General features: G+C 36.0%; 2 protein-coding genes across 3 annotated transcripts; one reads left to right on the top strand and one right to left on the bottom strand.

The window, feature by feature from the left end:
- The first annotated feature begins 100 nt into the window (after positions 1-100).
- On the top strand, positions 101-5,432 carry LOC119608298 (TELO2-interacting protein 1 homolog). Of its 2 annotated transcripts, XM_037962667.1 has the most exons (11): positions 101-296; positions 398-625; positions 685-1,005; positions 1,963-2,140; positions 2,202-3,302; positions 3,435-3,534; positions 3,656-3,817; positions 3,881-4,023; positions 4,093-4,793; positions 4,870-4,941; positions 5,118-5,424. In XM_037962667.1, the coding sequence occupies exons 2-11, from the start codon at positions 441-443 to the stop codon at positions 5,383-5,385; spliced, it is 3,231 nt and encodes a 1,076-aa protein (XP_037818595.1). In that variant the 5' UTR covers positions 101-296; positions 398-440; the 3' UTR covers positions 5,386-5,424. The 2 variants fall into 2 exon arrangements, with proteins under 2 accessions (XP_037818595.1, XP_037818594.1); XM_037962666.1 differs by lacking the exon at positions 101-296 and having other exon boundaries at positions 332-625; positions 5,118-5,432.
- A 4-nt stretch (positions 5,433-5,436) lies between these two features.
- On the bottom strand, positions 5,437-16,804 carry LOC119608297 (titin-like). The gene is made up of 2 exons (XM_037962664.1): positions 16,555-16,804; positions 5,437-16,498 (listed from the first exon to the last, which is right to left on the bottom strand). The coding sequence occupies exons 1-2, from the start codon at positions 16,557-16,559 to the stop codon at positions 5,566-5,568; spliced, it is 10,938 nt and encodes a 3,645-aa protein (XP_037818592.1). The 5' UTR covers positions 16,560-16,804; the 3' UTR covers positions 5,437-5,565.
- Positions 16,805-18,115: the final 1,311 nt, after the last annotated feature.

Consider the following 18,115-nt stretch of genomic DNA (forward strand, 5'->3'; position numbering starts at 1 on the left):
TTTGCCTTGGATTTGTTTACGAATAATAGTAATAATAATAGAAAAAGAAAGTGTGGAAATGTATATTCATACATATACATACATACATTTGTAAATACATTTGTTTGCAGGTGTTTTGGTTTTTGAAACATGTACAAGATTAATAATTTTTTGTTGAATAATAAGAAGTAACTTAATTCACGTCGATTTATAAGAACATTTTTTGATTGTGAGAAGTAATTATCCAAACTATCGTAAATCAAAAAACATTCACGCGTTCATCTCTGCAGCTGATACCGGCGAATATACACACATATGTTTGTACAATCATTATAATTAAATTCGCTTTGGCATTGATTATTGTTATTAGTTTTTTGCCGGGTTTTGGTTACAAATAATTTTATTTCTATTTTTGCAGCAAAAAGTAAAGTAATTAAAAAGAGAATTCATATTTAATAACAATGGCTTCTTTAGAACCATTTGTTTTAAGAATTAAACCAGCCATGGATGCATTCTTAAGAAATGCTACCAAACAAAATTTAAATAAATTGGAAAACGAATTGGCCCAATTCAACTGGATACACATGAGTATATTTAATATACAAATACTAGTGCCTTTAGTTTTAAAACTGGAAGAGTTAAGCAAGTAAGTAGAAAACAATTAAGGTTTAACTTAATATTTAATATCGTTGAATTTACTTTCAGCGATAACCAGGATTTACGAACGGGTTGTTTGCAATGTATTACATTGGTTACTTCAAAAGTATATTTAAAGGAATTGACTGCCCTACGAACTATGCTTGTGGTGGTACTTAAACAAGTGCGTGAATGTGATAAAGCAACTACCAAAGCAAATTTAAGCGAAGAAATCAAATTGGCCAGTGTCCAATGTATAGCGGAATGTTTTAGGCGTTCGACATCAGATGTATTGGAGCAATTTTATACTAAGGAATCTGCCATGATATTGGGACAAATATTGTTGACTTTAGTTGAGTTCGTGGAAAGAGAAAAATACAAGAAGTTGATGTAAGCTTTAAGGGATATATCGAAAATATCCAGAAATCAGTAAGATTTAGAAATGTTATAATAGTGGTGTTTGGAGGGTGTTTGAGCTGATATTTGTAGTGGCCATAAGTATTGGACCTGTATGCACCTAAACCCAAGAGACTTTTTTAAAAAAATCACTGGTGTAAAGTCGGTCCAATATAATTTATTTTTATAAATACTTTTTCCGTTTCAAGATTCTCTAAGACTTCTTTAAAAGCATATTCTCAAAGTATTTTTAGATAATTCGTTCGTATTTGGAAAAATAGTTCGGCATTAAAATTAGTGCTTACAACCAATGAACATTCGATGATTCTCAAGCGAATTTTCATTGGTGCATTATATTTATTTAAAAATGCATTAATAATTGGATTTCGATTTAATTATTAATATTAAAATTAATTTTTTTTTGCTAATTTTAACAAAAATCTAATAAAAAATTAATGTTATTTTTTATTTATTGTATAGAATGCAAGTTTTCATTTAATTCTAAGAGAATACAAAATTATAGTAAAATATTACAATTCCTATAGTGGAGTTACATGAGTGAATTGGGCATATTTTTTCATGCCTTCACTTATGACATATTTATTAGAATTTGGGCATGCATTTAATCGTAAAAATCGTAAAAATATCCCTTCTTCTTGAACAACTTCAAAATTTTTTTGCTGGGTCTATAACTAACTAGCTAATTATATTACCACTTAGGGTTACTCCTAACCACCGACTATTTAGTTCACTAGCTATTTTAAAATGTGCTTGTTCTAGGAGGAAATCAATAGTCACCCCACAGATAACAAAAAGATAGTCAGAAAGCTAGTCTAAAGAAGTCAGTACCTGTAAGACTAATTAGAGCCAATAAAAATGACTTTCATTCTCGGATGCATTTTTAGTTCTTAAATTAAATTAATTAATATCTACAAAAAATCTATCATTTAGTCTGTCTTCTTTGGAATGTTTAATGATCGTATTTTATGTGCATGATGAGGCAGATCGTATGGATGTTGTTTTGCGAAATCAAGTTGCCAATACAATATTTATTTTCTTACCAAAAATTGTTACTGTCTTATATCAAATTGCTATAGGAGATGAAACAATAGGAGAAACTATTAAGATTGTGAGTATATTTCGGCTGTCTCAAATTAATAACTTAATTTTAATAATTTTCCTTTTTAAAGTCTTCTATCAAAGCTTTAGGTCGTATATTGTGTGTTATTTACGAAGAAACTACAGAAAATCTAATACATGCAAAATATGATGCCGGCGCATTTAAGAGATTACTCAATGAAAGTCTATCCTATACTAATGACACCAATGATAATGATGTGCTCGCTATTAAGAAGAATCGCGAACAGTTAGAACAGCGTATGAAACAATTACAAGGCGATGGACGTACTCAACAGTGGATACAAGCTACTTCGAAAAAATTGCGCATCATTTTTACGCAAACAAGTAAATTGAGATCGCATACTTCAACCAAAATACGCAAAGAATATGCCGAAATGTGTTGTCTGCTTATGGAAACATGCTCGCACAATCTTAAGGAGAACTTTGTGTTCATGCTGGAAACTGTTGTAGCTCTCACTGAAGATGAAGATGTACATATACGTAATATTTGCTGTAAATGTGTAGATAAGTTGCAAAATAATCACAGTAATGAAGGAATATTTGATGAAAATTCTGAACTACTGTTGGATGAACATCTAACAAAACTACCAAGAATTATAGCACGTTGTGATGATACGGAACAGTATACAGAATTTACTTTTCTTAAAGGATTCCTCAAATCCTTAAGTTCCAAAAAATTACAATTCTTACTGTCAATTCCCCATAATTTGGAAATATTTTGTATGTGTTTATTATCGGCCTTAGACTTGCAAACAACCTCTGAATTACTAATAGAAGAGTATTCGTTGCGGGAAATGGATGTAGAAGGTGATTATTTAGAAAGTAGCAAGTTTCCTTGGCGTAAATTTAAAAATTTAAACTCTGAGCGTAGCGTCAAGTGCTTACACGAAATCTGTTGTGTTTTGGGTAAAACACCGGTATTAAATCGCATTATAGTCGACTATCTTTTGGAAATGTTGCAGCAGCAAAATGAGGCTATGAATGAAATTCTTTTAATATTATTATGGTTGGCCACAGCTAGAGAAATGAATAAACAATTTCAATGTAAAGATTTGAATTTGGTCAAGCAATTACTCGATGAATTATTAGATGATAAGCATTGGCATTTGTCCTTAGAACCGGATAGATTAACACAACTTAAAGTGAATAGGGTAAGTAGGTTAGTGAAATTAATTTTAAGTCAAAATACTGAAATCTTACACAAACACATTAAAACTATAACATGTATGTCAATCGTTTTTTTTTTAACAAATTCGGCTTAATTTTTGAAAAACTATAACTAGCATACAGATTGGTTCATTGATCGTACTCCAGGTCTTTACGAATCTGCTGTTGAAATAAGAACCCAAGATTGTGATTCGGATGATGAAACGGTAACTGAAGGTAAGAAATTGTTAAAATCTAATTTTTAATGAAGTGTAAATAAATAGTATTTACTAAATATAAATTTAGATAATAAAACTTATGTTTTCACGAATATTATATAATATATTTCTTTTGCAAGATTTAATCCAAAAACAACAAAAAGTCACTATCAATGATGCAGAATTTAATGTATTACATACCTGTATTGTGCTTGATTGTTTGGGTCACTGTGCATTGTATGTGGGAGAGAGGTTTGATGGTTACATTTTTCAAACATTACACAAAGTTTTATTAAAGCTTGGTAAGTTCATTCTGAATCCAAAATAATTTATACATATCAATAATATATTTTAACTATTTTAAGCTCATAGCAATTCTATGGTATACAAAGCCGCTAATTTTGCGTTAGTATCAATACAAAATGCTCTTAGGTTTAATAAAGCGATACAATTAATAGAGGGTCATATTGATTATATTACTTATCATTTGAATATGTTATTGAAAAAGGTTAGTTTCTATACAAATATTAACTGCAATAAACAACATTTCATTTATTTATTTTTTTCTTTATTAAAGACACCCGAAAGTAAATCAGCTGTAGATATTCTTACGGTAGTTTTACAATTTTCTTCTCGGAATAATCTGCCTCATTTGGAAGTAATTTTTGAGACCATTTATAACGAATGCTCTAAACAATATCAAACACATAATGTAATTTCTTATTTGAAAGTATTTAATGCATTTTTGAAACATCTAACCTCGTGGCTGTTATCATGTAATTTCGAAATTAAAGATGGACAAACCATGTATGTCGACGATGATCTTGATAATGAAAATGATTTATTGAATTCCTGGCTTGAAATTTTAAATACTCCTAAAACATTTTGTGATTATGAACAGGATGTGACTATGAAATCATCTAGCAATTCAAATACTAAACAAAGTTCTGATAACAATGCAGAAGAATATAATGTAGTCGATAATGATCCACAATTACCAAGACATATTATAATGATTAAAACAATATTACAGCAAGTTATAAAATTTTTAACTTCATCCGATTTGCAATTACAAATTTTATCATTGGAATGTTTAACATGCGGCATACCATTATTGCGTGACTATGATAATGAGTTTCTACCCTTAATACACTCAACTTGGTCACCACTAGTAGAGAAATTTCGACAGAAAAATGCTTTAGTGTTAAATCGTTGCTTTTCATTGTTAGAAATTTTGGCCACCAATGCTAAAGATTTTATCACAAAAAGAAGTTTAGAGTAAGTTGTTGAAATCAATATTATTATTAGCAAAAAATCACAACCGATTGTGAATTTCTTCCTTTCTTACTTACAGTGATGTCATGCCATTCCTTAAGAATTTCCTGCAACAAGCAGCAGTACATTCGGCCAAAGAAACAATTACCGTGTAAGTGTTTATTTTACTGTATTTATAATTTATGACTTTTAAAAAATAATTAAATTTATTATTGAACTGTTCTCTTTAATATTTTATTATATCTAAAAGAACTAAATATTTAGGAAACAAGCATTATTTTTCTAAGCACAAAATTTAGTCAACATTTTCATATAATCTGTTTTCAGCCAAACTCAAGAATATAAATTACAGCTGAAACTATTGGAAGCATTTCCTAATCTTATTGAATGTCTTGATTTGGATGGTAAGCACTTAAATGATATTTCTGAAATAATTTCAATTTATTTATCTAAAGAACAACCTAAAGATTTGCAAAATCAAGCCATAGAATACTTTAGAAAACTGCGTCATTACAATGGTCCCTTAATTTACTTAATAGTCATTAAGAAATCCCATTTAAAAAAGTTTGAAGATAATATACGAACAATTATATAATCATTTAATTAATAAACCTAAGCAATAAATATCACAAACAACTGCAATTTGAAAAATGTTTACTATTTTTTATTTGTATAAAATTATAATATTCTTTACAGCTATTTTTTATAAATATTTCTAATTATATCACAGTTACCAAAAATAATACATAAATGTAACAATAATTTTTGCAAATATTTACATGCATTCTCTTTCCATTGCTTCAAAATCATTCATCATTTCATCATAGATGTCTTGTTCAGCCTCTTCATCAAACTGGGACATATCTACGCAAACATAGCCTTTACTGGCATTCTTCTTGGGTGATTGATGTGACGTTGGTGTTTGTAACAACTGTTTTTGTAACATTTCTAATCGTTTGACTATATCATATTGCTCTTGGACTTCTGTCTCAGTTCTAGGTGTTTGCAATAATTGATCTTGTAACATTTCCATTCGTTCAGCCATATCATACTGATTTTGGTCATCAGCATCAGTTAATGATGATTTATTTCCAGATTCCGTTAATTGCTGCTGTAGCATATCTATTCTTTCTGCAATATCGAACTCATTTTGAATTACTTGCAATTCTTTGGCTTGTGCCGCTTCTAGTTCAGCAATATTATTGTCTTCATCATATTCTGAATAAGCTGCTGCAGCTTCTGCTAATTGAAACTCTAAATCTTCTGCATCGCCGATTTCATAATCAATATCATTGAAATCATCAAATGGCATTGAAACATCTTCAATATCGGGTACGTCTACATTTTCTAGGTAGTGGTAAGGAGGTGTTGGAGGTAAGACAAGCGGTTGGTATTGTGGTAAATCAACAATGTCTGGAGTTTTGACTGGACTGTAAGGATACATTGAGGAAGTCGGTGTTTCAGTGGGAATTCTTGATTTTATCGCTTGAAATCGTTCTCGTAGAGGCGGTGGTGTTTTTGGTTCAAATTCTATTGACTTTTCAACACCTTGTTTTCGCAATCGTTCTAGTTCAAGTAATAGTCGCTTTCGTTCTTGCCTTTGCTGGCGGTTTATTAAGTTTTGTCTATTTGCTAGCTCTCGAGCAGTAGGACCCTGTTGAATTTTTGCCTTTGCCGCTCTCATTGCGGCAGCTCTTTCCATTATAGATGCATAGTTAGGAGGGGGAGGTGTCACCTTGGGCGATGTCCGTGTTAACTGGGCGTCAGCCTTTGCCTTTTCCAAAGCTATCTTTACCTGTTGTCTAGCTGCAACATTCGGATTAAGAAGTGCTGTTTTGTTTTTAAGCCCTGCAATAATTCGAGATTTGGCTACTTCTGCAAGATATTCGGCTGGTAGTGATGGTGGCTCCGTTGGACATTCTTTGGGAGAGAGGGGCGCTACTGCTTTGGCTTTTGCATCAGGAACTTTCTTCTTCAGCACCAATTTACGTGTTAATCTTCCTTTTATTGGTAGTGGTTTTGCTGGAACTCTCCTCGATATTGGCACTCTAACTTTGGCTACATTTATAGTAGCTGCTTTTTCTGCAGCTTCTTTTGCCTGCAGTTTATGGATAAGTTGTGCTCTTCTTATCATAGCGGCTACATCGTTAGGATCTTTGGGATGTGATGGAATTAAAATTGGTCCCTGCGGTGTTTTTACACGAATACCTGGGCAAACACCTAAAAGTGGAGGGCTTGCCACATCGATTTCTTCTGGAGTCATATCAGATTCGTGCGATTTAGATACACTTGGACTTATAGATTTTGATGCTGGTGTCATAGCTTTAGTAGGAGGTGGTGATTCTTCAAAATAATGTGGTATTGATATATTTGGAGATCTGATAGGTCTTTCTTCTTTAAATGGTGATTTGGCAAATGATGGAGCACTAAGTTCGAAAAGGTCTTCCTCTGGTAATTCTTCGGGAAAATCTAAAGCTGTCGGTGTTAAAGGCGGACTTTCGGGACAAATTGCAGCCTGTTGTTGTTCATATTGTTGACGTATTCTGCTGATTATCTCTGAAGTTACGGGCGGTGGTGTTTGAGGTGGTGTTAGTGGCATATACTGATCTTCCGTAAGGGAACATTGACTAACGTCTATAAAGCTTGGTTCCTCAAATTCACCTAGTTCCTCCAGCTCTTTTAAGTTCTCAAAAGCAGCTAAATCAAATTGGTAGTCCTGCATTGGTTCTGCTAAATCAATTTTGCTGTCATCTGCTCGAGGACTTACAAAACGAATAGGAGAATAGAGAATATCATCGAGTTTAGGTGTTCTTGGTGGACTTTCGGAAATTATAGGTGGTAATGCTGCTCTCTCAGCCATAATTCTCGCATATCGTCGTTTTGGAGATTCTTGTATGATTGGGATTTCAGTTGTAGGCTGTTGTTCTTGTTGTAACTGCATTGCACCTTTTACAGCTTCCAAATATGCAGCCGCTGCGAGGGATGGTTGAGCCTGTGGAACTATACCCTTTTCTTTCATTGATTTCATTCTGGATAGTGCTGTGGCATAATCCCTAATAGGTGATGGCGGATGTGCATTTAGCAATGCAAGTCTGGCAGCTTCAGCTTCTTGAGCTTTTCTAGCAGCCTCTGCTTTTGCTGCTTCTCTCGCCGCCACTTTTGGATTCAAAGCTGCTGTTCTATTTTTAAGACCAGCTAATTTTCTTGCCAAAGCAACTTCCTGTGCATAGTGTTCTGGTAATGGAGGCGGTTCTGCAGGGTATTCAAAATCTTCCTCTACTATTTGATGTTGTGTTTTTTCTAACTCAGATGGCTTTCCTGGAGTTTTTGTTGCCACAACATCGCCACGTTTTCTCATTACTAATTTTTTTCGTTTCCCTGTTTTTTTCGGTGGTGGTGCAGTCCACCTCGATATTGGAACTCTTTCTTTTTTCTTCGGCTTCGCAGCTTCTGCAGCAGCCAAAGCCGCAGCTGCCGCTTCCGCTTCTTGTGCGGCAAGTGCTTCTGCTTCATTTTGTTCCATTAACTGTTTAATTTTTCTCGCCCTTCTACACATTGCTTTAAAATCCGTGGGATCTTTCGGGTGGGGTGGTATAACAATTGGACCTTCAGGTGATGGTATACGATATCTAAGTGGTGATACTGGAGGAAGAGGAGGTGTTGGTGGTGGAGGAGTAGCTAAAAATAGCTGAGGTATTGAAACATCAGGTGATCTTGCAGGGGATCTAGTTGGCGAACGCGCGGGAGTTCTTGTAGGAGTTCTTTCAAATGCAGGGCAGCTGAAATCTACCAGTTCTTCTTCAGGCACTTCATCTGGCAAAGACAACATACGGGGAGGTGTTCTTAATTCTACAAGGTGACCTGTTGGTACTTCCGGTCTATAGCTTTCCTTGACTTGTCTACGCACCCTTTCAATGATGTCTCTTGGTCTAGGGCGTTCCATTGGTGTTAATGGCGTGGTGTCCAAGAAACTTGGTTCTTGAATATCTCCCAGATTCTCAGAGGATTCTAATTCATCTGAACGGTCTCTAGCAGAAACACGTTTACTCTCGTTAATTTGATATGTCACATGACCTTGAGGATCGGTTGTCGTTGTTACATGCGTTGTAAGGTGTTGCAATTCTCCATTGATTATTTCTGACGTTTCAATAACCTGCTCCTTAATGGTGTTATCGCCACTTCTTGTAATTTGCGTTGTAGATTTTTCTGCACGTTTCTTACCTTCTTCCTTAGGCGGACTTGAAAATAACGTAATAGGGCTGTAGCGAATTTCTGGTGGTTTTATAGGGCTTATAACGGGAGTTGTAGGAGGCGCTTTTCTTTGGGCTATTAATTGTTGATATCTTTCTCTAGGATCAATTCTTGGTGGTGTTACCAACTGCTGCTGTTGCAAATCTGAAATAAGTTGATTCATATCCAAAGAGGAAACAGGTCGAGTGGGACATTGATCAGGTGGAGCCTCTAAAGCTTCCAATGCTTCAAATTCTGCCAACGATTCATCTTCCATTTGCGGCAGTTCTTCGGCTTCCAATAACTGTTCTTCCAAATCAGCAATGCGTTGTCGTAAAGCAACATTGTCTTCTGTTGAGCTGGGAGCAGGACAAATTGGAGCTGCTTCGAACTGTTCTAAAGCTTCGAACTCAGCCAATTCTCTGGACTCTAGGTCTGTTATTTTCCTAGAATCTGATCGAGGAGTTGGCATTTGCTGATACGTCGCCTTAGGAGCTTTTTGGTATGCTTTAGCTCGAGGCGTTTCAGATAATCGAAGTGGTGTTGTAGACTTTACCGTAGCTAATGGAGAGTATTGATATTCTCCCATCTGTTTTAATGCCTCCAAATATGCAATCTGTTCCATGGTAGGTTTAAGTCCTCTTCGACGGTGAGGTGGTTTCATTCGCAAACGTTCCATGCGTACTTTAATTTTTTCGTGTTCGGGTAAAGCATTATACGCTGCAGCTGCCGCTTCTTCCGCAGCCTTTTTTGCTGCAATTTTAGCTGCTATTTTGGGATTTAAAGCAGCTGTTCTATTTTTTAAACCATGTATGAGTCTTGCTCGGGCAACAGCATCCCTATAATCTTGCGCTAGTGGTGGTGGTTCCGCAGGATATTCTATTTCTTCTTCCTCGGGCAACAATGTTTGTTGAACTTCATCTACTTTCTTTGCCTGTATTTTTGAAGGTTGAGGAACACGTTTTTTTAGGACAAGTCTTCTTTTTGGTTTAGTACTGATCTTTTTAGGTGGTGGACCTACCCATCTCGAAATAGGCACACGTCCCTTCTTCTTTGGTGGTTCAGGTGGTGGAGCTCTTGCTGCTTCTTCGGCTTCTTCTTGTGTTTTGAGTTTATAAATTGCTTGTGCTCTTCTTACCATTGCCGCATAGTCTTTTGGATCTTTTGGATGTGGAGGAATAACAATCGGGCCTTCAGGAGAAATAGATTTTTCTTTAATAACACATATTTCAGCTGGACGAGGTGGTGATGGCTCTTTAATTGGTGTTGGCATGCGAGGTTGTGGAGTTATTGGAGTAACTGGGGTAACCGGTTGTTCTTCGCCCCATGCCATTGGGAGGGATACACGTGGTGACTTGTATTTTGTTGGTGGCGTTCTTGGTGGTGTTTGTACGAAGACAGGTACACTTAGCTCCAATAATTCTTCATCTGTCAATTCTTCGGGCATTGGTAGCATTTTAGGAGTTGCCGGTTTTAAAAACTTTTCACGTTCTATTAATTGTTGCTGAACATTAGATCTAATTCTTCTTATAATATCTGATGGCCTAGGTGGAGGACTCACAGGCTTTTCAAATGAAATGTCTATCATACTAGGCTCAATTTCATATTCTAACTCATCAAATGGCATATCTTCCAGATCTCTAAATTGTTTTACTGCAGGCATTCTCTTTTTCGGAGTTTCTTCAAGGTTTAATAGCCATTCCTTTTCAGTTGGTGAACTAATGGGAGAAAGTTGTTTTCTATGTGAATCTGGAACTATACATGGAGCACCACTGGGGCTAATAAGTCCAATAGGAGTAAAATCAACGGATGGTGTACTCGGAGTAATGTCATATTGTTGTTCATATCTCGGGGAACTTGTTCTTTTTTCATGTGCTTCTTTTAGCCTTTGAAATCGTTCTTGTAAGGTTTTTGCTGGAGTTTGAGGCATTAATTGTGATGTGTCGAGTACAATATCTTCGGCGGGAACTTTGAAATCCTGCATTTCGTCATAGTATATAGAACCGGGTTTTGCATCTGCTCTGGGAGTAATATAAGGGCGTTTTAAGGTTTCATGTCCTAGAATTGATTCTTCATCAAACAATCCATGTTCCTGGAAAAATCCGACTTGTCCTAGCATTCGCATCGAAGGTGCTGGTACGAAACCAGGTGGGGATATAAATTCGTCTCGAGTCGAAGGGTGAGCAGGTGAGGGAGTAAGAAGGTTAATTGTTTCCGGTGTTACTGATGGAGTGCTAGGATCTATTAATTTCTTTCTTGGCGATGGAGTGAACTGATCTACTAACTTCCTACCCCAATGTCGTTCGTCTCGTTTAGGAGTATCGTAATTGTATAAGATTTCAGCTTCCGCTTCTAGAGCTTCAAATTCATCTAATGACATGTCAGTCTTTAATTCAGCTTCTAGATTTTCGAACTCTTCTAGCGATAAATCTGTTGGCAAGCAGATAGGAACATCCCGCGGTGAATGTATACGGGAGCGACTAGGGGACGGAGCGTGTGGTGGTATTGTACTTTGAACTTGCCCCGGAGATGTATATGGTCGTAGTAATGATATATCTGGAATTTCAAATGACTCGTCTTCATCAATGTTTTTAACAGGAACGCATATTTCTGGAGTCACTGGCATTGCTCCCATATATTGTTCCAAAAACTCAAATTCATCCAGAGATGCGTCTGCAACTGGTGAAGTACTAGTGAAACGTGGACGAGCTCGCATTGGAGCTTGTGGCAAAATTACTGATGAATATGCAGTTGGAGTTTGTGGTGATGTTGTTTGAGTTACAATTGGAAGACTTTCTGCTGTTGGAGAACTACGTGGGGAAGGCTGGCGCAATATATCATCTATTGGAGGCATATTAGCTCTAATGGCTGCTATAGTTCCAAGTATATCAGATGTTGCCACGATGCGACGTTTTTTTTGTGGAATTTTTCGCACTTTTTCCATTCGTTTTTTAATTTTCTCATGCACGGGCAATGCATCATATTCCGCTTGTGCAGCCTCTTCTTCTGCTTTCATGGCTGCAAGCTTTTCAGCAACTTTTGGATTAAGGGCAGCTGTTCGGTTTTTCAAGCCATGTATTAATCTCGCTCGAGCTACAGCATCCCTGTAATCTTGTGCAAGTTGTGGTGGCTCTAAGGGACATTCTCTCTCTTCATCTTGGCCTTCCTCTTGTTGCTGTACAATCTTTTTGGGTGAAATCTTAGGTACTCGCTTCTTAAGCACCAATCTTTTTCGTGGAGGTCTTTTTGGATCTTTTGGAGGAGGTGCAACCCACCGAGATATAGGAATTCGTCCACTTTTTGCAGTAGGTTTTGTTGGAGGTGTAATTTTAGCTGCTATTTCTTCTTCTTGTTTTTTAAGTTTTTGAATCGCTTGTGCCCGTTTCACCATTGCCTTATAGTCTTTCGGATCTTTGGGATGTGGTGGTATACAAATCATTCCTTCTGGAGATTTTGGTTTTGGTGGAGGGCTAATAGGCTTAGGTTGTACAGGAGATCGAGGAATTTTCTGTATAGGCATTCCAGGTGGAGAAATTGGTGGTGGAGTTGGAGGGGGAATTTCTCCCCATGCGTACATTCGCAGATCTTTTTCAATAGGAGAAAAAGCTTTCATCTGTGGGGATACTCTTTGAGGTGTTCTCTCAAATTCAGGAACTTCTACGTCAAACAATTCCTCATCTGTTATGTCTTGTGGAAAGTCTATCATGCCAGGAGTTGCAGGCGAAATGCTTTTCGGTGAGTGCGGAACAGCGGGTAAAGAAAAATCGAGTTTTTGCTGAACTTTAGAACGAATTCTATCTATTATTTCCGCTGGGGTAGGAATAGATGGATCAATTGGTGGCGGTATATCTGATGTGTTCAAAAACTCCGGAGGCTCTATATCCGACAAATCTTCTAAATAGGTGTCATCTTCTCCTTTGCTTTCTTGTATATGACATGTAACATTTCCAAATGCATCAGTTTTAGTTGTGACTTGCCTAGTAGACGTATAAACTTCGCCATTTTCAATAGTGGAGGTTTCAGTAACTTCTTCTTTTATTATCTCTTCACCTCCATTTGGGCCCGTTTTTGTTATTATCCTCTCGCGCCTGGTTTCTTCTGTTATGGGACTACTCGGACATTGAAGATGGATTGGGCTGAATTGATGTGTTATTTTCGGGCTTCCAAATGTAGGACTATTTGTTCGTTGGCGAGTGGGTGTATGTAGCGAAATAGCTGCTTGTGCTTCTTCAGCAGCTCTTATAGTTTCCGCTGCACGTTTCGCTGCTTGTTCTTTTAAATATTGTAATCTCAGCTGGCCTTCATGCCGTTTCAAGGGAGAAAACTCCATGAAATCTCTATCTCGAAATTGTTCCTCTTCAACAATGGGAGACAAAACATCAAGTTTTCTCCAACCTTTCTTTTTCTGTGTATACTTGGTAGGAATTAATACACGACCGAAATCTCTCGTAAAAATTCTTTCTGAAGGCTTTACTCGTCTATCAGCTCTTAGTCTCCCAGTAGGTCGCCATTTACGTTTAGGAGGTTTTGGTATTGGTAAATTGGCGCGTATTGCTTCCAACGTTCCCAAAGCCTCAATAGACGGCCGAGGTAAGGCAGCCCCAACCCTTTTCCGCATAGTTTCCATTTTCTTTCTCATGCGTTCTGTAGGAGGTAATGCTTCTATGGCAGCTAATTCCGCTTCTCGGGCAGCCTTAAGTTCTGCAATTTTAGCAGCACGTTCCGGATTTAATAATGCAGATCTATTTTTTAAGCCAGCTAAAGATCTTGCTCTTGCTACTGCTCTTGTGTCAGAAGGCGAATATTCTCCTGGTGGATACACTTTTTCTGGTTTTTCCTCTTTCTTTTTCTTTTGTATTTGAGGTTTTTTCTTTGGTGGAGGAGCTCTTTTGGGGATAGACGATTTAATTTCCCGTTTTTCTACTTTTCCCTTAGTAAGTGCTGCAATCGGAGCCAATGCAGCCTCTTCTGCTTTCTTCTTCTGAATCGCCTGTGCCCTTTTAACCATGGCCATATAATCCTTTGGATCTTTAGGATGAGGTGGTATTACGATTGGCCCTTTAGGTGTTACTGGTTTTTCAACAATAGGCTTTGGTTCTTCAGGCAATTTTGGTGGGGGCGTTTTTGGCTTTGGAGGTGGCGTCCCCTCAAACATATTAGGTAATGATGAATCTAAATTGAGTTCATCGTCTTCATCCTCCCTCATTTCTCCTTCTGATTTCGAGGGTGAAAATATGTTTCTAAACCTGTCAACTACAGCATTCACCATTGTTGTTAAAAATCCAGGCTCTTTTGAAGTTTGATCTTCCACAGTTTTCTCAGTAATCTCATCTTCATCCTCTTCTGTGGAGATTTCTAAAGTATAGTCTGGTTCTAATGCCATATCCACACCTGAAATAGACAAATCGCACAAATCGGGGGAACTAACATCCTCTAAGCCTAATTCATCTAATGAAACATCGTCTTCAAGAGTTGGCATTGAAATTTCACCCAGGGAGACTTCATCGCCAATTACAAAACCAGCATCCGCCAATGCCTCGGCCGAAAAAGCAAACTCGGGTATGTCATTTACATCAAATTCTGGCATGTCTATATTACGTAGAAACGCATCATCGAATCCTGAAGGACATATTTGTGTTGTTGCTGCAGGAGATCGTGATCGTTGTGGAGTACCTCTAGGTGATAATATAGGGGTACCTGTCTTTGATGTTGATTGGGCTACAATAGGGCTTTGTAGTATTTCATAATGTGGACTAGAGTCTTCGTAAATACTGAAATCATCTTCATATTCGGGTACAGTATCTACTTGAGCTCTATGCATTAAGCTAGCTTGAGCAGCAGCGGCCGCCATAGATTCTCTACTCTTTAATAAATCCTGATATCGAAGAATTGAAGGAACTTCAAAAATAGGACTTTGTTTGGCAGGAGATTGAAATAGTTTCTGTTGCAAAATATTTATACGGTCTTGTAAGTCTGTTTCATAATCATTTGTTGCAGGGCATTGGTCATACACTCCATCTCCATAAAGCTGTTCTAAAGCCTCATATTCGTCATCATCTTGAGGTGTGGGAGTTGCAGCTCTTAGACTTGAATCTAGAGATAGCGGTGGGCTCTGCAAAAGTTGTTGCTGCAAAGCATTTATTCGATTTTGCAAATTGGTAACATTTTCTAACAAGACCGGACACTGATTTAAAGTTGTGTGACCATATAATTGCTCTAGGGCTTCATATTCGTCCAATTCATCCTGTGGAGTAGGTGTTAAAAGGTTTTTATTTTGATCCACTAAAGGTGATTTAGCTATATCTGTTCTTGATCGAATAGCAGCAACTCGCTCCATGATGTTAGCAAAGGTGGGTAGTGCTGGAGTAGTAGTAGGTTGTGCTAAAGGAGATTTTGAAACTTGCGGCAATGGCGTTTTTGGTTTTGGTAGCAATTTTGGATTTGTGGTCTTAAGGCCAGCTAATTTCCTAGTTCGCAATATAGCAGCAGCCCAATCGTCAGGAACATAATCGGGAGGATGCTGCGGCGTTGGAGGACATTCTTTTAACTTTTTAGTTACAATGCCAAGATTTCGAGATGCTGGAGTTTTGGGTAATTTTCTTGTTCCAGCTGTTCTTCCTGTAGGTTTTGGTACGGAAGGTACAGTTTTTTTAAGTGGCAATTTAGTGGGGACAGGAACACCTCTGACACTTTTTTTAACAACACCTTTTGGAGCCTTTTTAGCAGCTTTCGCTTCTTCAAGGGCTTTAAGTCTTGCTATAGCTTGGGCTCTTCTTATTATTGCCACTATATTTTTTGCATCTTTAGGTGGCGGTGGTATAGCGTATGGATCTTCAGGCAAAGGAGGTATCTTATGCGGACATGGCTGTGGTTCTGGTTCACTCTCACCAATAAGAGCTGCCATACGTCTGCGAACGTCATCGACATCAACCTGTACTGCTTCTGCCTGTTGTTCTTGTACAGATGTTCCTATGTGAGCGGCCATACGTTTACGTAAATCATCAAATTTTATTACCTCGGCGACTTCAGCCCTAATAGCATCTAGTTTCTCTGCGGCTGTGGGCGCCGATGAAGCTGGTGCTGGTGGCGGTGTTGCCATTGCACACATGACCTCATCGAATGATGCATTCGGCGGAACATCGTAAAACGATGGTTCTTCAAATGCATCTAAAAACTCTTCTGGTAAATCTGGTATATAAAGTTGCCTATCGGTATTATATTCAGGCAATAGTTCATCATTATTGTCATCTTCTATAGCAATACATTGTAGTCTTTCATCTTGTCCCAAATCTTCTATCCCTCCTCCATAATTTCGATGATATATTTCCGGTGAACTAGGTACATTTCGAAGAGCAGCAGCACGTGAGGCTAATCGTGTTCTATTTGGTGATCTTTCTGGTATATAACGACCACTACGAAGTGTATTTTCGTATTGTCGTTTGCGCTGAGCTCTATCCAACGATAGACATCTTTCTCGACTGCAATATTAAAAAAATATTAATCGCTGCTTAGAGGAAATATTTAAGAGCAGAACCTCATTGTACTGCAAGAATGAAAAGAAACTTATCTACTTCATAAAGCCTATTTTTTGGTAAATTAATGGATTATTAGAAATATTTAGAAATAAATGTAACTGGCAATTTTGTAAACTTTTCGCGAAATTAGTGTTTTCTAAATAATAATTTTGAATTTTATTTTTTTTGTTTTTAATAATTTTGATTACAAATAAATTAAATTTTGAAAAATAATATAAAATGATTTGTATTATACAGTCTATTGCGATTGATTTTTTTCCCTTTTAAAGTAGATTTCTAACTATAGTTACATAAATATTATTATGTAAGGTAAATTTTCAGATATAAAATTTACCAGAAATGTAGAATGTTTCTTCAGCTCGTCTCTGATGAATGGAAAAATTGCTGCTTCGCAAGCTTTCTACAGCCGATTTAAGATATTTCATATAATTATATATATAATAATTTTCGATAGACATTTTTTAGTTGTAACATAATTTAGCTGTTTTCTCAATTGAAAGCGATTATAGGTTTTCCATATAAAAATCCATTTTCCAAAAGTTCCGTCGGTATACTACATTTATTGTAAATCGGTTCAGTGTAGTACCTAGTACATTGTTAGCCGACAAAGTTTTAATATTTCAAATCTCATGATTTGTTTAAAAGTTGATAAATAAATAGTAAATTATTGTAAAACTTTCAAGTCCGTTTTACTCCGAAATATGTTTCCTGAGATATGCCAGTATTGTATTAATAACACATTACAAAAAATACTGTACAAAAATAATAGGTTTAAAAATATTTATAATTAATTTTATAAATAAATTTGAACTAAATGGGATTTAAATAAATAAATTAAAACTAAATGAGAATTAATTATATTAATCCATTACGCGTCGAATTGCATGTAAAACAATATACTATATAAATAAAAAACATTTGTTATATGTATTTTCATAAAAATCTCTTTTATTAAACTTGTGTATTCCTTCATTTCATTTGTTTTTGTTACATTTAGTAATTGCTCTATGTTTACTGGTAATTTTATTTTATTTGTTTCGTTTTCATAATAAAATTTAGTATTAGTTTTTCCTTTTTTGGGCTTTACTTACTAAAATGTATGTATTTTTTCTCTTATAAATGTCTTTTACTTTTATTTACGATAAAATTATAATATTCTGTTCTTGCTTATTGTTCAATTAATACCTAATGGTTATTATTTCAATGAAACAAAATAGCAACAGTATAAGATAGAAAGGCAGAAGGAAAAAAACACAAATAAGAAATGTGAATCCTAAAATATACAACAAAAAACTTTGATGTTAAAAAACATGTGTAAAAAGCAGTTTTATTAGAGGAAAACATTTTCAAAAAATAATTTTAAATAATCTACAAAAAATGGCAAAAAGAAATGATCTTGAATTTAAAATAATATACTAAAAAAAAAAAAACAATATAAAACAAATATAATTGAAAATTTAATTTTTTTTTCATTATGAACATAACCAACAATTTTTAAAGTTAATAATTTTAAATAAAACCATGTTGTTAAATATGTAATTATATATGGTTTAGCATTTC

This window comes from Lucilia sericata, unplaced genomic scaffold, assembly GCF_015586225.1.
Source record: "Lucilia sericata isolate MDLA Ls3-8-SP2 unplaced genomic scaffold, ASM1558622v1 Contig000818F_arrow, whole genome shotgun sequence".
In the NCBI taxonomy this organism is placed as follows: Eukaryota; Metazoa; Arthropoda; class Insecta; order Diptera; family Calliphoridae; genus Lucilia; species Lucilia sericata.

Coding starts and splice junctions, on each gene's coding strand:
- LOC119608298 (XM_037962667.1), top strand. CDS start 441: ATGGCTTCTTTAGAACCATTTGTTTTAAGAATTAAACCAGCCATGGAT. Junction 626..684: donor AAACTGGAAGAGTTAAGCAA/GTAAGTAGAAAA, acceptor ATTTACTTTCAG/CGATAACCAGGATTTACGAA. Junction 3,535..3,655: donor TGATGAAACGGTAACTGAAG/GTAAGAAATTGT, acceptor TTCTTTTGCAAG/ATTTAATCCAAAAACAACAA.